Source organism: Etheostoma cragini, chromosome 17, assembly GCF_013103735.1.
Source record: "Etheostoma cragini isolate CJK2018 chromosome 17, CSU_Ecrag_1.0, whole genome shotgun sequence".
NCBI lineage: Eukaryota > Metazoa > Chordata > Actinopteri > Perciformes > Percidae > Etheostoma > Etheostoma cragini.
The window spans coordinates 16,409,215-16,433,438 of NC_048423.1; the positions used below are offsets into that span (position 1 = coordinate 16,409,215).

At 42.5% G+C, this 24,224-nt stretch overlaps 2 protein-coding genes across 3 annotated transcripts in view; one reads left to right on the plus strand and one right to left on the minus strand.

Moving 5' to 3' along the window:
* Positions 1 to 20,641, minus strand: part of slx4ip (SLX4 interacting protein) — a 32,411-nt gene extending 11,770 nt beyond the window's left edge. The window contains exons 1-5 of the mRNA XM_034899082.1: positions 20,421 to 20,641; positions 19,816 to 19,867; positions 11,889 to 11,978; positions 11,462 to 11,588; positions 835 to 912 (exon numbers count right to left, since the gene is read on the minus strand). Of these exons, the coding sequence (XP_034754973.1) occupies positions 835 to 912; positions 11,462 to 11,588; positions 11,889 to 11,978; positions 19,816 to 19,842 (322 nt within the window). The 5' untranslated portion in view covers positions 19,843 to 19,867; positions 20,421 to 20,641. The remainder of the gene's footprint in view (positions 1 to 834; positions 913 to 11,461; positions 11,589 to 11,888; positions 11,979 to 19,815; positions 19,868 to 20,420) is intronic.
* Positions 20,642 to 20,941: 300 nt separating this feature from the next.
* mkks (McKusick-Kaufman syndrome) lies at positions 20,942 to 23,774 on the plus strand. Of its 2 annotated transcripts, none has more exons than XM_034899081.1 (4): positions 20,942 to 22,101; positions 22,323 to 22,378; positions 23,104 to 23,214; positions 23,301 to 23,774. In XM_034899081.1, exons 1-4 carry the CDS (start codon positions 21,120 to 21,122, stop codon positions 23,727 to 23,729), a joined length of 1,578 nt encoding a protein of 525 aa, XP_034754972.1. In that variant the 5' UTR covers positions 20,942 to 21,119; the 3' UTR covers positions 23,730 to 23,774. The 2 variants fall into 2 exon arrangements, with proteins under 2 accessions (XP_034754972.1, XP_034754971.1); XM_034899080.1 differs by having other exon boundaries at positions 21,120 to 22,101; positions 22,323 to 22,504.
* Positions 23,775 to 24,224: the final 450 nt, after the last annotated feature.

Below are 24,224 nucleotides of genomic sequence, written 5' to 3' on the forward strand. Positions count from 1 at the left end.
GGAAAATGGCTGCAATGAAACAAAGAGTGAAAAATTTAAAGGGGTCTGAATACTTTCCGTACCCACTGTATATATAGCCTAAGAACAGAAAGTTGTAAGTAAGTTGTTTGTTCGTGTTGTGAAATCAAAGAAAGCTAAATCAGAAAATGCCACTGCACTCTGAGTCGCTAATTAGTGAAAAAATAGGTTTTAAAAGTCCCACTTTGTTTTAGCACCATAGTCTTCCTAATAGGATTTAACTTGCCATTTTGCAATGTATAAATATTAGCATAAAGACTTTTGAACCATGAATCATAAACATTCATGAACCATGAATGACATTTTTAACATGACCCGACCACTATGTACAGCTAACTCACTGGACTGAGTTACACAACCTTTGACCTCGGGAGACTGGGTCTAATTTGATGTGTAACGGACCTGCTGAGAGAAGCAGTCATCTTAGTCTGCAGCAGGTCAGTGCTGCCTTAACATCCTGGCCCTCCAGGGAACAAATATTAACTTTACTGACAGGAAGAGAGCCATGTTGGTCCCATGAAAAAGGTGGCCAAGGGTCACAGGCACTAGATGGGCCATGGAGATAGATTCTCCCTGCCCTTCAATCTTTCTCTCTCCCACTCTCAGACGCCTCTCAAGGGAACCACTTAATGGCTGCTTGTTCTCAACAACACCCCGAGCAGGTAGGGACAGGACATAAAAACAAGTGAGGGGGAGAAAAATCAACATGCAGACCACAGATGACTTGCTTTTTCTGTGGGAAATTTGGCTGAGTAAGAGCCATTGAGACGTCTATTTCTGATTCATTTAACTGGGAATTGATTTTTTTTTACGTACCACCATAGAGCTGCTTGACAATACATCTGAGGTTTAAGTGCCGCTTCAGAAAATTGGCGACCAGGTTGAAGTTCTTCCCTTTGAAAACAACCAAACAGAAAAGCAGTTAGAAGTAAATGAGGAGCAGACAGACACAGAAGAAAAAATATTGTACTTGTGACACTATCTCCAAGGCTTGAAAATAAAGTAGATAAAGTGGTTACTCAAAGAACACACTATGCAAATATTGTTTTATCCAACAGAAAACCGTTCATTTCACAAACTCCACAACTGGCACTACTTCCATCACATACTGTTGAAGCACACTTGGCTAGGCTCTGCTAAACTGTAAGTGAAAGCAGTACTAGAGATCAAACATGAATGCAACAGCTACAAAAAACCTTGCTCATTCCTACACATTATAACATAAGTGTTAGCTTTATATTTGTGTATGTACTATATGTGCTCAAACACTTCTCACCAATTTCTTATAACTTTAATCTTATGCTCAGTCCATGGGCCAGAATGCTTTAAAAGCAGCTAACTGATCCATGGAGTAAGAAACTACTTAATTTGACTGACGTCCCAGTTTAGAACAAGCAGAGAAACCATGGCCCAGGCCTCTGCTTGATTTGTCATGGAATGTTTGTTATGGTATGTAGGATGTGCTGGGCAGAAAAAGACGCCTGTTGCCTAATGTTGTAGGAATTTATTGACTTAAAGCGACGGTCTTGCTAACACGCAATCCAGTTGGTTCTTTGACAACAGGACAACAGTTCTGGGAAGCTATCAGAGCTTGCTCACTCTTATTAGTACCCTTTTCCTCTTCTTGAAACAGTGACTGTAAAACTATACCTCGTTGATTTTACCACCAGTGCCACATCTCTCTTTTATCTCTTTTTCTGATTTAGAAAATCAATCAAAAATCAAAAGGTGAAAACCTTATTAACTGTGAAGTAACTCAGGGGGATTTAAGTATTTTAACATCAATTAAAGGATTACATGTCTTCCATAGTTTGAGAAATTCCTTACCTCTTGCACTCAAGGCTGTTACAGAACTCCCTGGATAATGTTAAAAATGCACTGTCATCAAGTTAAAAACGAGGCTGACATTTTGGAAGTGGGGAGGTTTTTTACCCATCAGCAACAACACAGATAGTAAGTCATAACTAAAACTTAAAAGAACTTGGACAAGTCTCCGCTAAAAGCCAATCTTCAACAAGGATAAATATGTCCTAAATGGAGCGTTAGCTACAACACCATGCATCCAGTACATTAACAGAACAAGACTTAAGAGTGAGGGGGTGTCTGAAAACATTCCCCTTTCTCTGTTCAACTACAAGCATTTAATTATCATCTTCAAAAAGAAGCCAACTTATAATTCTTTGGATAATGACATGCAATAACAGAAACAGTGTGTCACAAAACTGTCCCAGGTATACACTTAAGTCCACTGGCTGGTGATTAATGGCACCATCACGGCCTTCTTTCTCTCTGTGCTTGTGGCTGAATTATTGACCAGGGTCTCTAGTTTAGCAAACAAAATTTGTGTATATGCAAAACATATACTGTACATGTACATTAATGGAGGAATAAATGTCAATAGTCAATCAAATCTATTTCAACACAAACAAGCCCCAATCTGTCAACTAAAATTAAATCCTTACAGCTAAACGTTAAGTCCAATTAAAAGGAAACTAAAGTGAGAAATCAAAATGGCTTTTCAAATATGGATATGTTTGTTACTACAATACTAAGCAATTACAATCAATATTTTTCTTAAGATAATAGGGTCAAATGTGTACCTAGAGGACAGGCTATAACACATACAAGTTTAGTACCTATGGGAACGCAGCTAATCCTTGAAAGCCATTAAGTAAAGATTTTGCCTACAGCAAAACGTTAGACAACTAGTTCAAGATTTGTTAAGCTACATTTACGTCTCTCAGAGACAAAACTAATATCTATTCTGCACAATAACAAGCAGACTTCTCGGTCAGTGATTGTCACTCCGCTCCATTTTTAATTCTAGCCAGCGAATCAGGGACTGACTTAGACCCAGGGCACCAACTCAAAGCATTTTCCTAGCTCTGAAAATACAAAACCTTGAGCTTCTCATTGGGAATCCCTGTCCTGCCATGCATGCCATGAGACAGCTTTAGGTGAATGAGAAATAGGAATCATTTTATTTCATTCCATCCAATCATTTTACATCCTGTTTTGTTAACCAAGGTTTCCGGAAACTCTATAACTATAAACTCTAAATACAGCAGTCTGTAAATATGTCAATGATATACTGTATATTGTTTCTGTATTGGCTCTGTACAAAATTACAATGAAAATGTATTGCATTGCAGCTTCAATGTGAGGTTGTTAACATCCATGTTTGATTCATAATGTAGCAATTGTCTTTTTTTGCCCATGATGCAAATTAACAAATAAACATAAACCTTGCATAAAGCAACATTTTGACTGCAAATCATTTGCATAAGCCAAATATATCAGCTTGGTTACTTCTCTAGTGGGCCTCAAATGCAGCCATCTTTGGGGTTTTTGGTTGTTTGGAGGGCTTCTGGGGCTTAAGTCTGATCTCCAGCAAGCAAAGAGCATGTTGGATTGAAGACAGTCCTTTACATGGCTACTCATGATCAAAAAAGTGTCCACATTCTTATGGTCAGTATTGTACAGGGTAAATACATACCCTACTGGAGTACCGCCCTTACTGAGTTGATTTCCATGGAAGCCTGTCCCTTTAATACGTGATGTACATAAAGTATGTTGAATACTGGATAAGCCACCAAGTTTTAAATAGAATGCTTAATTAATCCCAAAGGGAAATTGCTTAAAACACACTGTATGGTATGTTGAGCATGCTTGAAGTTAAGAATAACAGCATTAGTTTATTGGAAAGAAAATCAGATATTCCATCATACTTTAAATAGAAAAGCATGTCTATCAAGAAAGGAATGCTGATCTGTATCTAGGTTTTGTTTTCTCTGCCCATTCTGGGTCCAGGAAGGACCAGGAAGCAAGCATCTTTAATTCCACATTCATTGTTTTTAAAAGCTTCAATTTTGTTCGTTGGACTCTTTGGCCTCATGTGTAGCTCTACAACTTGTCTCATTGCTTTCCCTGGTGGCCTGAGCAAACCAATTCCCAGGACAAGTTTGACAGTGATGTCTGGACAGAGTTGGGAACCAGTACACCAGCAACGCCATGGCCCAAGACACCAAGACTCAGCTGTTGCTCCAACTTTTTAACGTCCTGCACAGCGCAGAGTTGCTTTTGGCCCTCTGCCCGGGATCTCTCGTGCTATGCTTACATTCATGTTTCTCTCTCACAAACAGTTTGCTAGTGCCTCCTCTGGGAATGAGTGGCCCCTTTCTGTGGCAACTGTGGCCCAAAGTGGTGCAATATCCAAATCTGCAGAGTAGAGACTTTAAAGGGTTTCACTTGTACTTCCTGCAAAAGAAGATGGTTTGGCCTAATTGTTTTGAAACCCGATGCACAACAATATTATGATAGGTCAAATCAAACAGTAAACAAGCCAGCACGCCATGTTTTCAGAAATGGGGTACATAATATTGTAACCGCTTGTATGGAGATACTTATACCATCTTGTAATATACCACAAGACCACTGCAGAAAAAGACACAGACTCCACAGGGCTGGTGCAAAAGCTAGAATACTGTACTTTCAAGACACACACACACGCACACATACACACACATCCCTGCAGCTTTCAGCGCTTCCTGGAAAAACAATGAGAGGAAAGAAAAGTCAACAAACCAAAAGGCATCCAGAGTGACTAGGACTGTAAAATGGAACAGACAGGAGTGAGAAGCATTCAGACCAGGGTCAAAGGTAAGCCCCTATGGAACAGACTTCATTAACTTCAGCTATATCCTGAGGAGATCATTAAAACAGCCATAGAAAACATAGCCGACTTCTTCTCGTCATCCAAATTCCTGGTAGCCCATGCTGTTGTGACTCCTGCAGAAATTCATAAGAATTTCTGCTCTGACATGAAGGATTTCCTAGCAGGTCCTGACCATGCGTTAGCCTGACCACAGTGGGTGCAGGACACTTAACAGGAAAACTAGAGTGAGTGTCCCCTCTCAGTGCTGTTTAACACAGCTAGACTTCTGCTGGAAGAAACCAATTTCTTGGCCATGTAGTATATGTTAGCAGATGTAAACGATGACACTTCCTATACGTAAGGAAAGCATCATGGCACGGCAGCAGTCCCAACCCACGGAAAGAACGATGATAACCCTTAGCAATGCATCTCAGTATGCAAAATATTTAAATCAAAAGCTTTAACTAAAATCAATACTGAAATAAGTCTGAATAAGATGGTTCCCACAGATGAATGGTGGATTCTTTTTAAAAGATTCAGGCTCATGTGCATAATAAGGAAAGAATGAGTTGCCTCTCAGTCAGTTAGTCCAAATGTTTCCACCAAGAAAAGAAACTCTTCAGGCTGCAGTATTATATATCATTAATACACTCAAAGGTTGCCAGCACTGCTTCAAAAGCATGACACTGAGAAGGAGAGAAATCTGATTACCCACCAGCTGCATGTAAACGCAGTGTTTTACAGTAACCTGGTTATTGCAGTGCATGTGAAGGCATTCTCCGATTTCCTGTCGTAACCTGATTTCTCCCATTAACCATGTTTCTAGTGTGCATGTTAATGTAGTGACTGTGTGTCAGGAGAACTGCAATTCTCACGCAACTCCTTTATGAACAGGAGTTGAATCAGCAGGACAGTCAGACATCAGTGCCTGAGAATCCTGCTATTTTGACATCTCTGCTTTGATGTGGACCCCCTCCCTCTGTCCTCAAGTGTGGGTGGAGAGTTGGGGCTTAGAGCGAGAGAGAGAGAGAGAGAGAAAGAGAGAGAGAAAGGGGTGGAGTGGTGAGGGATGAGATAGCATGAGGAAGTTACCCATATGTAAGTGGGGGCTTTCCTGGAAGGACATCACTCTCTGTGTGGAACTGCAACTACGGCCATAGCAGAGCACTGTGCCTTATCATCCTGCACAACGTCCACCTGAAACAATATTTGCACATGAGTGTTCAATTTAACATTTGGGTGACCCCTCCATCGCAGTTACAAAATACGCCGCAGCATGGTAGCTCAGGCCAACCCATAATGCAGCATGTGACTAAAGTGGTGGGGAGCATTTTGGAGCACACCGCAATTATCAAGGGAAAAAAATCTGTTTCTCCGAAACATAATCTGATGAGATAAATGCAGTCACAATACAAAATGTCATATTTAATCAACATTATATCTTAATTAGCCTAAGAGGCCACAAATCTCTTTCAAAGTGCTGCCACTGTTTATATTTAAGAACATTCAGAATGAGGAGGATGCAAACTGCTTATTTTGCATTAAGCTCCTTTGGATTAATGTTGTGCAGAGCAGTTTGTAGACTTGAGTTATGCCCTGTGCTGGCCTTTTAAATCGCAGATCAAGGTCTCACTGGAAGCAGGCTCTCTCTGCCTGCTGGGCCCTCCGCAAATCTTCTAGCCTGTGTTTATAGAATCCAAATAGGTGAAGCACGGCACACATGGCAATTCTATCTAGGTTTTGCTACCACTGACTAATGGTAGCAGGCGGGTAAAGTCATGCAAAAAAATAAAACGTTCTGTGTTGAATTGACTTAATCTCTGAATTTGATCTTCTTTCATGTAGATTATGTCAGACACTGACCCAATGCAAATAAAAGGCCTGGAAAGCATTACAATTAAACTGTGTTGCTTTTATTTAAGGCGGTCCTGGGATGGCCTTTCGTGACCACACAAGGCAATTCTGGCACAAAGCACTACAATGACATCTGTCCACAGGAAAAACCTCAGAGCTCACAAGAGGACATGACACGGGCCTGTTTCTCTCAACGTGATCCTCTGAAATGTTTGAGTAATTCCTAATACAAGGCATTCTGGTCTTGTTGAACACTTAGTATGAGTTCAAGAGAGTGTGTGCCATCTCCCAGACCAGATTGTGGTGGATGGGAACAGTCACATGAATGTGATCCGTGCTCAGGCTCAGGCTCAGGCCCTAATTATATGGGAAAAGAGTGTGGTGTGACAGCTATGGCGGGGATTGCGGTTGTGTCCTAAGAGACTGCAGCTGACCCTGCGGAGAAAGAGGAAAAGTGCGAAAATTTAAAGAGACGACAGGAGGAGAGCAGAGAAGCGCAGACATTGAGGGCACAGGAGAGAGAATAAATGAGTTAAAATGCAAACGACAAGGAAAAAGAATAAAAGTGTGGGTGTAGCGTGCAATAATAGGAAGGAGAGTTAACATTGGAGTCAGACTGTCCTATGTGTTGCTGCTGAGTAATGTCAGGGGCTTATAGTAAGGATTTAAAGAGCCGCAGCAACACCACAAAGCACCAGGAGAAAGGGGGTTGCCCAGCAGGGGCCAGCGGAGGAGGGAGGGGGAGGCAGGCTGGCTGGAGTGGCTACTCTGATCAGGATCCATTTTCAGCCTGGGCCTTGGAATTCCTTTGTTCCTGTCACAGGTCTCTGTTTCCCCCTCGCCCTAATCCCAGCCTGCCTCACGCCCAGTAACACAGAGCAGGGCAGGTAACTCTGCCACAGGCATGCCTCTCTATTTACAGACCAGTCTCCACATGACAAACACTCATATAAATAGTAATAAATGCAGTAGCACTGAGAAGAAACAAGGTGGGTTAATACAGGTTGTCACTACAAAAGTACTTCTGCTTTTTCAGAAAAGTGCTGAAAGGTTGGCATGTATCAATTCTATCAATTAAACACTCAGGTAACGGTTTAGATGGTTTTTCCAATTTGTACAGAGAAAGTCTGTCCGACTGAATAGCTTTTCCAAATTTTTCCAAACTGTTCCGGTCTTCGGCTACAGGCATTCAAAGAGCCAGAGAAGCCAAACGCAGCTAAATCTATGACAGGACAGTGCAAAAATGAACCATCTCCCCTTTAGTCACTACATATCCTCTGCATTCTTCGTTGGGAGGGAGATGGTCACTTCTAAAACGCATTCTCCAACAGTGAAGCTATCCAGCAGCACTTGTGTTTTTCCCGCAATGGCCGTGGCCAGGCTGCCTTAAGCCCCCTTCATAGGGCTGCCAAGAGGAGTCAGTGGTACACTGTGCAGCACTCGCAAAGCCCTCTCCCACGGCTATTAGTGACCATTCATCTGGGGAGCCTGGGAAAATTTCTCTCCAGCCTGCCGTGGCCATGGGGAAACAGGCTGGCAGGTGTTCCCTCCCCCTAAGCCCTGGCACCTGTGCAGGGAGAGGAAGAAGGAACCAGCTCTGCCATGGGGTAAAATGGACTCTAGGTACCACTTTGCCAGGGATCCTCTAACTCCTCTGACTGGCAGGGAGCCTCTCAAACACCAGGCCATACTATACCGGAGCTCTGCCTCACACGGGGAGATCAATGCGGCTGTATCGATACTAATAGTAGACGGAAAACATCTGGTAATGTCCTTTGGCAGTTTGAAATGGCATGTCAACTAAATCCCTGTAAAAAATGGGCCTTCTAAGTTTACACTCTACACAACCACACAAATGTGTACAACATTATGAACAACAAAATCAATATCCTCTTGAGGTAAAACAATACTAGACCAAGAGCAAATTCAAATCAAGATCGCTCACAATCAGCAGTTTAAGTAAATAAAATCTAATCTTATACAAAAAGTAAAAGTGGATCAGTGAGACAATTGCTTGGCCTACTGTACATGTTGTGTTGTCCAAGAGGGCCATGTCTGAGTGAAAAGGTTTTCTTTCTAAGCAGTGGCATCTTCTTGAGGACAACTGTGACAATCTTGCTGTCATAGACCATAACCACGGGCTTCCTTACTTGAATGTCATGACAAAATATCGAATGACAAAAAAGTATTCCTCTAAGCACAGAGAACCTATTATCCACTCATTTTCAATCTGTAATTACTCTGAGAAATGTGGGTGTGTTCAACACGGTCTACCAGGGAGAATGCAACAGGCCTCTCCCAAGATCCCCTTCCCTGGTCTTCTAAGTCTTAGCATGTCCTTTCTGCTTGTCCAGAGCCAAGATGCTTGGTGGGAAAAGTTCCCTCTGTTCATTTCTCTAAAAACATAAATAAATCACATCACTATGAGCTAATCTTGAAGTTTCAAGTAGCCTGGGTAAAAAAAAAATGAAAAGATTGAGGGGGGCTGAGGGTTGACCGTTGGAAATTGGCCTCTGCAACTGAAGAAAAGAAGAAGAAAAGAGTTTAGATACAGATTTATGTTGGCAAAAGATATGAGATAAGCACCTCTCGACTGGGTGCTTACATACATACATACATATATACATACACATACATATGCACCCAACACAGCATATATACATAAATGCAATAACCCATAGAGATAACTCAGATACAAACACTTGCACTGAAGGGCCTTGGAATGCTAAAAGCTGTTGATGGCTCATTTGAAGTGCCAACAGCTGAGGCTGTTACGCTGTTCTTACCGCTGTCTGTTGGCGGAAGCCCCTGTGATTTCACACTGGCACCAGCGCAAACACCGCCTCATACAAGACCTACAATTCCTCTACCATCCCACACATAGCACCACACTCTATCTGCCCTATTCTTGGCCCAGACATCAGTACCATCCTGCCTGACACCTTTGTCTACGTGCAACAACATACATGAGCATGTGTACCATACACATGTCTCACTCTAGGATATCCAGCTTAATTCTGCTCTCAAATAACATGCCACACCCATGTGCACATGCACGCGCGCACGCAAGTACGCACACAGAGAAAAATTACACACAGAAAACCAGCTTCTACTCCCTGCTATGGACAGTCTGAGAGTCCTGTGAGGATTAGCATGTTAGCATTTGACCTGCTTGCACAACTGGCGACCCTAGTACTTAATACCCACCCTGAGGTTTTCTGGGCTTCCCTCCCTAAGCCTATGGGCCGTCCTCTTTTTATGGCTCCTGCCTGCCTGCTTACTTCTCACAGTCACAGTCTCCACCTTTACTGCTCTGCCGCCTCCCTCACATGGGACAATGAAAAGACCAAGAATGTGATTACACTCACTTCATACATTTAATAGGACTAGAGCGCATGAACTGTGTGGGCCTGTTTGAGGCGCGATACCTTTTCATGTTCTAAAGAGGGGGAAATTCTACAGTATGGTATGGAGTCAAGTTCCACTGGTTACATTCTTTTTTGGCAAAGCTGCAAGGAGCTTAATAATTTTTACATGCATATTTCACAGCAGAAATACTGATAGTCCCCTTGTTCACACAATGGAGTGAATGTATGTGCATGGAGCCTTAGTCCGTGATCTCCATCATTAGAGATGTCTGTCTCTCCTCAGTCTGTCATGGGGAATATGAGACCGGCTAGTAACCGTACCCTGTCAGCCTGTTCACACCTAGCCCAGGGGGAGGATATATCTCTCCAACACACTGTTGCTCCTTTGATTCTCACTGGGTCGGATGTGTATCAGCGGCCATGTGCACGTCCACGTACATGCATGCAACCAGCATGCCTGCTTAGGATGACTGTATGTTCATCAAGTTGAATACCATGCACACATGTATCTGTGTATGATGACAATTGCACACATGAATGCACAGCATAGTGGATAAAAGGACTAAAGTGGAGGAGAGTAGCGTGAGAGGCAGAGCTGCAGCCACAGGAGAAACTTTATGGAGCCAACTGCCCTGTAATCCCACTCTCACAGTCAGGCCTGCCCTGCTGAGTGAGCCCAGTTTAACTGCCCTTAACTGCTACCTGTGACAAACCTGTCTGACCTACAACACGCAGCTGGGGGTTCCTCTGAAGCTAGGCTTACAGTGCTTCAAAAGACGTGTGTGTGTGGCGGGGGGGGGGGGGGAATGTACTTGCATTGGATAAATAAGAGATGAATTGAAAAGGCCTATTACCAGTGGAGCATAATTTATAGATTTTTCTCATTGCTAATAGAGTTGTATGTGTCAGAGCAACACGTTTTGGTGTCATCTAGGTAACTACAAGTACAGACGAACACAGTTGCCCCAACACCACATTACACAGAAGGGTAACAAACATTAGCCATTTAAGTGGACTTACGTTTTGTGCCAAGTTAAACAGGGCAACACAATATAAAAACTCCTATCAGCTCCTGACTTCAAGTCACACCCTGGGCGTAGAGAGCTGCCGTGTCCCAACTAGTTCTGTTGTCTTTCCTCCCACACTCTTCATCAAAAGGTAGCCATGAAATACTTTTCAAACTGATTTGTAACAACATTCCCATCCTCCTCAGAACTCAGTGGCCCACTTCCATGCACACAGCCCATATCGCTGCACCGAGGTCCAAGTGAATAAATATTGGTTTTAAGTGGATAGCCAAAGTAAACAATTTTACTTATTTAAGAGTTGATGATAGACACACCTAGACATTGAAAGGGAAGACAAAGACTACATACCAGAGTAATGAGCAAAAGTGAAAACAAATCAGAATACTTAGAATGTCTACTCATTACCAAATAACAATTTAAACTAATGCTCCAATAAAGTAGCAATGTTACACACAACAATTGACTGTAAAAGAATTGATTCTAGCATAATAAATACTAGATTTTTTGGCTCTAGGGCAGTACACAAGATGGTGTGTTACCTTTCACAAAAAATGCTGAAGCAGATGCCAGCTCCTTCTTCTGTTTGGGCTGTTTTCTATTGTGGAGGGACTCTGTGTACTGCTTAACCCTCTGGTCGACAGCATCACGAACCAGAGCTGTAACCTCCTACAAACAGATATTTCAGTACAGCTACATGTTTATGAACTGCTGAGAAAAGTTATTTGAAATTAATGAGCACAGGCAGCCAACAGGACAGTAAAAGTCTCAAATGAAAGGGCAGAAAGGCAACTCCACAGGTGGCTAGGTGGAGAGATGAGTTTTGCATCAATGAAAGCCCCTAAGAACAGACAGAAGGCTCAAAGTCATTTTCAATTCCACGCTGCAGCTGACTTTTGAAAGGGCCCCCCGCAGATCAGAAGCCATATATTCACACACACACACACGCCTTTCTCCCTGTGTCTGTACCTCGATGTGGTCTGTAGTGAACCAGCTGGCGTCCTCTTGGCCGCCCAGGGGCAGAACGTGGAGATCCACCAGCACAGCAAAGTTCCCACACTGTAACACAAAGAGGAAGGACAGCCACAGGTTTCTGAGGGGCATTGAGCTCTCAGACAACAAAGCAAATCAGATTGTGGGTGATTGACAGCGAGACAAACCACAAGGACCCCCTGTGTCCTCAAACATCACCCCAGGCCTCTCCTAGCAGTCCCCTCCATTCTGATTCTATCTAGTCATCTCTTTACCAATTTCTTTCAAAAGACGTATACCACTGTCTGTATATTTACATTTCCCCTCACTCGGCATAAAAAGTATTTTCTTGTTCTCTAAGCTTTAGCAATACAGTCCCTGTCTCAGGTCACAACAGACTGCACAAGTAAGTCCAAAGATGTCCCACATAAATTAGGATTATCCTAATTTCGCATCAAAGTGGTGGTCAAATTTCTCACATCTACCCTAAAGCACTCCACATGTTTCTGCACTACTTTTGAGTTCTGTAGAGAGCTGAGTAGAGGGCTTCAGAGCGGATTCCTGAAACACTACGTCATTGTGTGTCAATGACAATAAGCTACAAGGGACAGGGAGGCCAGAAATGCCGCGGCTGGTTAAGTTGCCGTTACATCTTTCTACAGCTAGCCTGATTATGGTTTACACATGAGTGCAAAAGCTGCCCGCTGCAAACAGAGCAAATGAATGTTGGTCTCGTGTGAACTTTGCCTTTCCCTGGACAAGGAAGTAATGGATGGACTGAGACCACCCACAACATGACACAGAAGAGCAACAAGTACTACCCTAAAACCCACAGTGACAATGCAGCAAAAAGCATTGAACTGAATGGGGTAGCAAAAACAAAGTCATTTAAAGACAAAACCAGACACAGATTTCAGGCTCACCGCGTAGAACTGGGAAAGAGTGTGTACAAACAGAAGAGGTTATTCATTTAGTAACGGGGAATACTTATGCACACTAAAAGCTTTGTTTTGGGCCAGGCTCGTCCCCTGGGCCGAAGCATTGCAGACAGAATGACTAAACTCTACAACCCAGACTTGAGGGATGTTCCTACGGGTCTCGCTCTCAGGATGACGCGACAGAAAGAATGAACCGGGTGTGCATGGGAAGGCCCTGGCTACTTACGTCCTAATGCTAGACACAGGTCTAAAATTTCCAACTGTCTCCAGTTGTCTCCTGCTCTTGTTAAAAAGGAGTCAGGTTAGCTTATTTGTCAAAAAAGATTGAGAAAGTTTTATTCACAACCTTTTAACAAATGACATGAAAAGACAAAAGACTAAACTGGCTCGGAGCAAATCAAGCTGACACATATTTGTCTTTTTTCCCCCCGTGAGAGAATTTTTCTTTGTCATGGTCTGTCTGCAAAACATAACTGAAGTGAAGCTGCTTCCTTAATTCAACATGCAGGTCAACTAGAGGAAAGGGCGCCCCCCAATGACCGAGCTGTGAATGTTACGCTCAATTTCAGTCATTGCTTACACTGTTCTTCTGCAATTGTCAAGTCTTAATGCCCTAATGTGTGTCAACCTGTACTCTGCGTCAGTAATACCGAGACTACTGGGACATTTATTTTATTCTAAGTCTCTCATGACAGGCAATGCATTAATCTGTGATCTCCTCTGACTCATAGCTCCATATTTTGAAACTAAGTGAGCAGTAGAAACAGAGTACAAAGGTCCCAAACATCAAGACGTGATAACCACAAACGGAAAAGTGTTAAATACTGAATAGCCTCTGTAGAAACTTAATAAATAAACAAAAGTTGCTATACAAAAACATGCTTTGACAAAAGATAAGAATGCCATGGACCAGAACAGAGCCCCCTTTATGTGCAAGCTCCTCATGTATAAAATGTATTTTACGTTGCCTGTCAGAATCAGCTTGTCCCTACATATCAGTATTCTCCCCATCGTCTGCCCTTTGTCTCACAGCGGTCCACGGATGACTGGTGGCCTCAGCTGACTGCCTCCAACAATTACCAGTGTGTGGGAAAGCCTAACAACAGAGGGTCGGACCTTGTCACTCAAAACACAGGGACAGACTAATGGATGAGCCCGAACCCCACAGTGGTTTCTTGGGGTTGGACTTGACACACGCTGGATGGGTTATTGTATCCTGACTTTAGTCGCTGACTTTTGAGACCTACGGCTTTACAGATGAGTATAGACACTCTGCTGCTATGCAACCCAGTTTATCAGGTATAATTGGCCCTGCATTAAATCATGCAAAACTAACAATATTGACAATAAGTCAATGAAATCCTGTTTTGGAACGCTTTATAATGATATGCATTTCTATTATTCTGTCATCTCCATGAGTTCAAATCCCAATAGGGACCACAAGATCAATCTTCTAGGGTGCGTGGCTCAAAATTACACGGGCTAATGTTAGCTCAAAAGAGCAACACAAGGTTCATTTGATCAATATCCTGGAATGAAGGGAGCAGTGTAGAGATTGCCCCCCCCCCCCACACACACACACACACACACATGCCATGTGATTCCCTGGGCTTCTCAGAAACGAGGGATTTTGTCAGGGAAGCAAACTAATGCAATCACACTAATAAGAACAAAAATGTGTTTGCTCAACAAAACTGGGGATTTGGTGGAGGGCCAAATTATCCGCTGAAGTGTCAATCTTTGAGTCAAGGTGGCGCTGTTTAGGTGCAGCCATGAGAGCTTTTACAAAGGACGTTTGTGTTGAGTGTGGCAGATAAGACACAAAAGCAGTAGAATCTAATTTTACACAAAGGCTCTGACTAGAATCACATCATGTGGTCTACTACTTTGTCAACTCCAAGAACAAAGAGTGACCAGTGGATCTCTAAGCTGAACTCTGCCATGAACTATGACCCCAGCTACGAGCCTTCTTTAAGGAGATCTCTGGTGGCAGCCCAATACTTTGTAGACGCAGTAATAAAGACCACAAAAACCTTGTCTTCTTTTGAAAGTGCCTGAAAGAATGCAGAAAGCTCATTGAAAGAGTAGAAATCACCCTCTCTACAGCACCATCAGCAAGACCCTGAAGGATTTCATTAAGCTCACATATTCATTTATCAAATTCATGAGCTCTCCTATTTTGTGTACTTTGCTTTGACACATGTAAAGCAATACTCTACGCAACTGTCGCTGTTGTTGGACAGAAAGGTTTGATAAAGGACTAAATTCTAGAGGAAGTTACTCTTTTCATACATACTAAAGTGGGCCAGCACTGCTTTGTTCTCCATCTTGCACAGGCTTTTTTAAAGTTACGAACAGAGGCTGAAGGCTGAATGAGAGGCGGCAAGGAGAGCTACTTAATACCAAATCCTTTATTGTGCCATCTTTTGTGTGCTGTCACACTGTGAATGAATAGGAGTCTTCCTGCAGGCTGAGCTCAACTTCTCTGTCCTAATTCTCCCCACTGCCAATCTGATAACCATGACATGCAGGGACAAAAGAGTTAACAAAAGACAAAAACATTAGAAACATTTAAGACCCAAGCTGCCCAAAGTTCACAGCACAACGCGAGAAAATGCCTTCATATTTCTGTAAATAGACAAATCCTGATTCAAAGCCACCGACGGCTCCTTTTATTTTCTGGTCTTCAGGGCTCTGGTCTATATCACTCTCAGTTCCCAAAACACTCTCTACCTTCCCTTATCTCTCTCCCAGACCTGGCTCTCCATCCTCCCGCCTGTGCTGCTCTAAGTTGGGCACGGGGCCCAGACTCTTTGAGCAGCTTCACCCGCCTCCCCACCTTGCTGCCCTTTGCCATTGCTATCGCGCCGTATAAGAACCAGACGTTCTCGGACTGCACTTAGCTCAGAGGCTAACACTAACCAGCCGCAGATGTTTACATTGGGAGAAGGGGCAGCAGATGCAGTCTCACTCAATATAACTTACATCTCTCCCTTTGTCTCTCTCTTTTCCCGACTCTCGCTCTCTTTTTGCAAGTCTGCCAAGAACCCAGGGGAGCTCTTTAGATCTGTGGGCGTGACAACCTTGCTCTCAGGCTTTATTTGCCTCATTCCCAGCTCTCTCTGTGCTGTGAGTCACCTGGGTTTCCCCCTTATTTATTTTTCTCAAATAGCAAGAGACAATTCTCTTTTCCAATTTTTCACACTGATACTGAGCAGTGAAGCTTGAGACTTGATCATTACTGAGGCATATGTGATTTACAAATAGTGAGCGGAAGTGTTTTGTGTGCAAAGCTCCCTTTATTCAGGTGAATGTTGGCACACCTGAGGCCTCTTTATTCAATGATAAAAAGAGACACAACCCATGATTGGAATTCCAGTAGCAAGAACAGACAGGAATAACTCCAGGTAACACTCTGCAAACAAAACTCAGGCAGACACATCCTCGAGAAATTGATAGAGAGAGAGAGAAATAGCAGGCTGAGAAGGGGTTGACCTGGTTAGGGAATGTGAATTCTGTACCGCAATGTAGGGCAGCGTTGAGATGAAAGAGGGCTTTTTTTCATTCTTGTCACTTTCTCTTGTGAAAATTCCCCAAGTTGGAAAGCGTTAAAATGTTTCTAATCAGACTGCAATGATTTTGTACAGAGGGACGATGTGTGGTCCAATATGAGCCATCAAACAGCACATAAACCTCTGACATTAAACTGCTCTGTGATACCTCAATCTTTTTATTCTTAAAAACGTCTCAAAGTACTACATTAGATGGTAAGAAAGTCAGCAGTTGCTAATAGAAGGCAGATTGCAGGGCTCGGCATCTGTAATGTCCTGGCAGAAAGCAAGCGCTTCAATGGATCAGTATTTTAGCCTGCGGCCCTTTTCGGGAGGTCTGAGAAGTGGCAGGTCACTATATAGTCTAAGCCTATTTAAGAAGGAGCATACCAGCACATCCTGCAGTTCCACAGACCGGGGAGAGCTTTGAAAACCCTTTAGTAAAAGAATCATAAAACACACTGCTGGACAGCCTACTAAACATGGCATGGTGAATCCAACATAACTTATTATTGCTCCAATGATCCTTACTCTCTGTGCAAGCTGGCTAACAGACTTTGCAACATGCCTTCGTTAAAAAAAAAACATCTCTAGGCAGATTTTTGTTTTTTTATTATTCTAAGGTAAGGAGGTAATTAATTTCTTTAAAAAACATAGTGGTAGGAGTGTTTGTTTTGCAAAAGAGGAGCCCAGGGTAGCGCCTTGAATGCTATGGTTTCGACTGATCCCTTCTAGCATACTTGTTTGTGGTTAGTTGGTTAAGCATGGCAGAGGCTGTGTGCATTTTCTCAGGCAGAGTAACACAACAGTATCATAATGTGCCCAGTGGGAAGGAACCCTCCGTGAACCTCCAGGGTTTTACTCTCCCACAACCAGCTGAGGGGGTGGCGGGGTAGCCTTTATGCAAGTATGCATATGAAACAAATAAAGGGAGTAAATGCAATATCTGGTCAACTAGGCACACATGGCCTTATAGAGGATGTGAGAGATCAGTGCAAATGTCTGCAGCCCTCATCCAAAACTCTCAATAAATGAAACATCAACAAAAGAGAAACCAGCAGCTTTTCCTGCACTTAACAAAAACATCTGATGTGCATTATTCCTGACAGAGCATCAGACTGAGGATGAACAGCTTGGCTTTTTAATAGAATGAGTTTCCTCTGCTCTGTATGGCTGTGTCCATTAACAAAAGGCTCTCAGGGAGGCAGACAGTTGAGGTTTACAAAAGGTGAGCAACAACTCTGAATAATGTGTTCTAACGGATGAATAACAACATGACAATGTGGAGGCCTAACAGTTAAAACACGGATCGGTACTTCCCTCTAGTGGCCAAAGTATTTGCTCCTAAAAAGCATACATTGAAACATAGAAGATAAAAAAAAAAAACATAGAAGGCGTTGCAACAAGATATTCAACTGTAAAGTTGAGAATTTGTAATTATTTTCTCCTACTACACAACAGTTGGTTTAACATACACTATAATAACTCATGCCACTTGCTGGATCTAGCGTCTGTTGCAGTTTGTTTGACAATAATGGAAAGGTTGTTGTTTACTATGAACGCTGGCCATACAAGCTGAAAAGCTTTAATAAAATGCAGATTTTACTTATTCTTTAGTATCTTGTGTGCATTTTATGTGGGAAAATATTTTTGTTTTAATATCTAGTCTTCCCCGGTTCAGCCAAAGAGAGAGAGAGAGAGAGAGAGAGAGAGAGAGAGAGAGAGAGAGAGAGAGAGAGAGAGAGAGAGACAAAGCAAGCAGCGGTGGTTGTGCGAGTTAGGGAGTGAATGAAGAGAGGGAGTGCCAAACAAAGCAGTGGTGATGTTATTTTCTGATTGCTTCACAGCGGTAACCTTCTAAAGCACAAATAAATACACCCACACCTCCCCGGGACAGTGCTGCATGCCCAAATATGAGTGGATGCAACGCTACATTCTGTCTGCTTCTGTGTGTGTTTGTGTCGTTAAACTTATGCATCGGTTCGAGGCGCTGAGGGGCAAAACGGCGGTGGGGAAACAGAACACAGAGCAGGGGATCACACACACATTCACACACACACGCGTGGGGCCCAAGGCCCTTTTTTGACGGCTATAACGTCTCGCATTCAGCAAAAGAAAAAAGAAAAGACAAAATACAGGCAGACGGCAGGAAAGCTGCAGATACAGACACCGCCACACACTTCTAGTGGGTCATAAATAATGATTTAGAGGGATTATTTTTGTATTAGTTTATACATTGTTTTATAGAATTACATAGCATATACTATTTTTAAGTAATTGTGAGGCTTTGTGATCAATAGATATTTTTCCACATATGATGTACATATTCATAAGATACGTAAGAATATGATCAAAGCTTTAGTCTGTAACTTTTTATATTATGCACATTTTTAGGTTCATAACTGGATTTAGAGGTTATATTAGAATAGGTAACATGGTTTAATTATCAAAAAACACAATGTTTTTGCTGCAACTACTCTTTTCATCCTGTGTGTTAAACTCTCTGTTTTAGCTACAGAGTGAGGCATCTCACTTCTCTTCCGTTATTGTGGGGAGCCGCACACGCGCAGTAGCTAGGTAAGGACTAATAGCCAGTCAGAAGCAGAGTATGAGGGCATGCCATGCTACCAACTAGGCTAACATTTTAACGTGTGTAACAAAGTAACGCCATTTGTCTAAGAAGTAAAGGCTGGACTACATGGAGCTGTTTGGAGCCGTTTGGGAACAGTGTTTTCTGTTGGAGATGGTACGTCCCTTTGGGTTAGACTTTTGGGCTTTTTCCCTTTGTAAATCTACAACGTGCACAAAAAAGATATACGACACAATAAAGGAAAGGGAAAAATCCAAAAAGCATAATGTGAGCACTTTAAGGAACGTCCGTTACATTCAAGCCACTGCCAAATTAGTTGATACAAAGTTAATTAGGCTCCACAAAACTATCTCAGTACTTCACAGTATGGCTGTCATCCGGCAACTTATGCACGCAGACACACAAATGAAGATAATTACCTCTTCTAAAGAGTCCATCATGTTTTTTAATCCTCTGTGTCCTCCTTAAGTTCAGATAACAGCCTTTTATTTTTGGTTACCATCGTGTGTGATTATTAGACCATATACCTGTACCTTTGTTAAATGTGTTCTTGTTAAACTGGACACAGATTTAATTGAATAGTTTTGGTTCTGAGCAAATATAATTTAAAAAATCTAAAGTTCATAGTTACATAATTTGCCCAAAACATACTTCAAAGAATATTATTTTGCTTTTTATACCATTTCCTCTATGTATGGTTATTCTCAACTTTATTCAAATGGCAGGCTCACAAAACTAATTTGAAGCCTAATACAACACAATACTTTTTAATGGAACACTACAATAACAACAGTATAACACTGCACTACAGAGGTCTGTGTGCTGTATATTTTATTTTCACTTACCTTGATGACAAATTTGAGAGGAGCCATTGCAGTGAACACAGCAGTCAGTATACTGTAAAAACAACACAACATAAAGCTGACAGCAGGCTTAGTTCATCATTTTAACTAAACAACTCTAACAATAGCTGGAATAAGATAGCTAACGCTGGTCTGCAGGAGATCACTAGCACTTGCAGAGATAACGTGGTGGCTTGGAAATAATTACAGTATTTTCTTTACATTGCCATTTATTAGGTTTACCTAAACACAATGCTGTAATGTTAGTCCAGCGCGGATTCACTTCACCCTATTAGTTTTGATAGTAAAATGTATATTAGCTAGCTGCACGAGGTTAGTTAACGTCATTATGTTTTGACCTCCATTCAACGTAATCAAGTTGTACATACCAACGTGGTCTCTTCAAATGCAGCTAGATTAAAGCTAAAGCAAATATTACTAGTTAACGGTAATTGTAACGTCACGTAACGGCGTATTGAGTAACGGTTATCGGTCCCAGGCAAATGATTCAAGTTGTTAAGAAACAATATGATGATGCTAACGTTAAGCCATCATTAGCTAATTACACGTTAATGACACTATCAGTAAAATAACAACAGATGTCCTACCGCCAATACTTTTGAATGTTGTCAGACGAGGAGGCGACAGGAGATGACGTCACCTTGAGTGCGTACAGTTTGTAGTCCAACAACTGCAAAGCCACTATGAGTTAGTGCTTTTGGCGAAGTAACAAAATAGCAAGGCGACTGTCCCCCTCTGTGCGGGGTAGTTACTGAGTTTTTAATTAGTTGAGAGAGCAGCACCTTCAGTTTGTTTATCGAACAGTACCATGGATCCATGCAATGCCATGGATGTATAAGGAGAAGGAATAGGACCCCATCAGGACCCAACGCTGTGCGCTACCATGGAAACGAGTTGAGTATTGAAATAGCCTGTTTTGACTTCGATGAAATGTTGTCGAATTGTATCCAACAAGTTAACATTTTCATCATTAAATAGCCACTGCAATATAAATTCCACATTGTTTGATTTGGTGTGTACTATATAAAGGCTGTATCACCCAAATGTGTTTAATTCTCGTCAGGCAATTTAATAACCCTCACTATTCGAGTGCTGGCAACTAAAGCTAATTTGACGTGAAAGCGAGAAAGTAGCGTTTTCTAACAGACTAAAAGGACACAGTGATAACAACTCGTCGTACCGTCGTTACTCAAGAAGCTAATCTCCCTGTTTTTTTCCTGTAACGTTAGGTTTACGACATTGGTGAACCTGCTTTGCTAGCGCGTTGAGGAATTGCTGCTTCAGTGATGGCTCGACTCGTCAAGAAATCTCCGTCGCTTTGTACGGATCTACCGCTGGACAACACTGATATTTGTAACAGGCTCCATTTGCTAAGACAGCTTTTGAGATCTTGTATTGGTCCGACAGGTAGACTAAAACAAGTTCACAACAACATCGGAGGGCACGTTATAACTACCTCCACCTCCTCAGTTCTCCTTCCAGCCATTTCTTCCTCACAGTCGTTTATAAATCTGATCAAAACCTCCATTCTCAACCATGTTTCTCGTTTCAGTGACTGTGGTTTGTTTGCTGCCCTTCTTTGTTTGTCTCTTATTGAGCAAGCAAAGCAGTCTGGTCTCCGAGGAAACGTGGCTACCACCGTGAACCAGCACTTGTTGGGTCTGTGCACTAGTTACCTTCAACGACAAGACTGTGGTTGTAAAGTGAAGCTCGACTTCTGCAGCAGCCAAAGCTTGATCACATTGGCTCGCAGTATTGTCTCTAGCAAACCAGCATGTGTGCTAACAGAGCAAGAGGCACTTCACATCAGCAAGTTGGCTGTACAAGCTTTTTTGCTGACTGTTCCCTGTAACAGCCCGGGTGTAGTCAGTCTTGGCAAAATAGTGACCGTCTCTGTTGAAGGCCACTCTGTGCTAAACTCTGCAGTGTTTCCAGGTTTACTGCTGGACATGCCTGATGTCTTTTTCCTCAACAAGGTAGAGAACCTGCATTCAAATCCAACGTGCATGGTGTTGTTCAGTGCATCTCTTGCTGGAGACCTTTCTGACCTAGGAGGGATAATTGAGGTGCATCCGGGTGTAGACACAGACTCGCAGATACTGGATCAGCTCCTAAAGCTTGGCAATCAAGTGGTTAAAGATGAGGTGAAGCTCTTCGTATGCCAGAAGGTCATACACCCAGTCCTACAGCACCACCTGAGGAGTCATGGCATCATAGTGATAGAGAGACTGGGAATCACTCTCATGGAGCCACTTGCACAGCTGACAGGTAGGGGGTCTACATGTCTTAAATCCTGCCTGGATCGAGCCATTATTTTCAAATTAATATTAAAAAGAATCCATTTGAAACCACAATGCTTTAAATTTGTGTCGACCTCCCAAAGTTTCCAATTACCAAAAATATTGAATAACCGAGACGTGTATAAAATGTACTGTTACTTTGCACTGTGTGTGAGGGTGTGTTTAATTTCTCTCTAAATTAACTCATAGGTGCTCAGCCTGTGGCCACAATGCACACCACAATCCCAGCCAAGGCCTACGGGAGGGTGGGGGATCTCAGTATTAAGCAGTTTGGATCCAAGACAATGCTGCATTTACAACCTCCTGGGGATTCTGCAATCTGCACCATGATCCTCTGCCACAGGAACGAGACAATGTTAAGTGAGCTAAAGGTAAGATGCATTGAGGAGTGTGGAGACTGTACTGTTGACTCTTAAAGAGAGAACCCATGCACAGGAATGGCAATCCATGGGCATGTTACATCATAGATTCACTCCTAGACATCATTGGGATATCTCCCTCCAAGAGTCGCGTCTCCACTTGATATTATTCCATAAAGCAGCCTGCGCATCATCCGAGGTAAAACCACCAGGTGGGGCGTAGAGCATATTGAAGGCAAAGAGGCAAAGTGCAGCTTAGGTGTACATCATCATTGCTTCTGGCTTTGTTTGCGCCTTGAAAGGTCAAGAAGGTCAAAGCTGAAATAATTTTAACTTTGTGCGGAGCTCAGCGGCACTTCTCTACCAAGGGTAGCACCTCTTCCAAATTGTCTCCACCGCTCTACCCAGAGGAAAACAGTGGCATAGCCAATGCAGAGCGGTTTTACTGTGGATCATGTGTAGCAGGCTTAATACAGAAATACAATTGATAATGTACACAGTAGTATGGAGTCAGTTCTTCACTAACACAGACATCAGCTTGGAACATTCATTAATGTGAGGTAAGTTTGACAGATGTGTGATGATGAGGTGATATGTGTACTTTTTTAAAGGTGGTTTGCCACAAGACTGAACATGTGTTGAGGCTCACCCTGAGGGAACCATCTGCCTTACTTGGAGGTGGGTGTACTGAGACCCACTTAGCTGCCTACGTAAGACACAAGGTGAGATCCAATAATTTGCCCAAAGCAGTTCAATTTGATTGATTTCATGTCTTCACAGTAAACTCCCGAACATATTTCCGTCTTAGAGCATGGACAACGTCACAGAGACAGTATCTGTACTTGGGTGCTCACAGACAGAGTACCTTTGTGGCGTGGAGGGATTTTGCCGATCTCTGGAGTCTGTGGCCGCAGCGCTGGAGCACGACGGGGGAAATTCTTTAATGGATCTGACTCATGCTCACCACTGGAGTACCCGTGCAAATGTCATGGAAGAACTCACGGAGGGTAGCTCAGGCTTTTGTGGCTGTGGACTGGTGGAAAGTAGCACTAATCAGAAGTGGACGTACTTAAACACTAAATACCCACAGTTCTCCCCTGCACCTCTTTTTAGAGTCCCTACTGTGCAGCCACGTGTGCTTGACTCCTTCACAGCTAAACTCAATGCATTGCAAGTTGCTGTAGAAACTGCTAATCTTGCACTGGATGTGCGATATTTAATTCAAGATATGAACTAGCAAAATAAGTATTTTATCCACTGTGGAACTCTGGTTTATAATGATTGAAATGAGAAGTAATTGCTGTTTTTTTTACTTTTCAGTTTAGACACTAGATGTTAGCATTGCCTTGATTGAGTCCTGGTGTCAGTCAGTCATAATGTTCTGTGATTTACCTCTTAAGTTGTGGACTTAAAAAAAAACTATTAAAAATATAATACAAAAACTTGTTGCTATACTATTTGCCAGTAATCATTTTTATTTACCAGCCTTTCTCTCATCTCACACGTGCCCTCTACGTTTGGTGTTCAGCAGGTAACAACCTTTTCTCCGTACACATTAAAGTTTCATATTCACCAGCCATCAACCACCACTTTCACACATTAACACTTGAACCTTTAAACATTTCCTCTTTAAATGATATTTAAGAGTGTATAGTTTTATGCTATTAGGGAGGGTTTACTCCTCGATGCAGAGGGCCCGGCTGCATGTCTTTCCCCCTCTCGCCCCCCTTTC

Coding starts and splice junctions, on each gene's coding strand:
- mkks (XM_034899080.1), top strand. CDS start 21,120: ATGGCTCGACTCGTCAAGAAATCTCCGTCGCTTTGTACGGATCTACCG. Junction 22,102..22,322: donor GCCACTTGCACAGCTGACAG/GTAGGGGGTCTA, acceptor ATTAACTCATAG/GTGCTCAGCCTGTGGCCACA. Junction 23,215..23,300: donor CTGCCTACGTAAGACACAAG/GTGAGATCCAAT, acceptor TTTCCGTCTTAG/AGCATGGACAACGTCACAGA.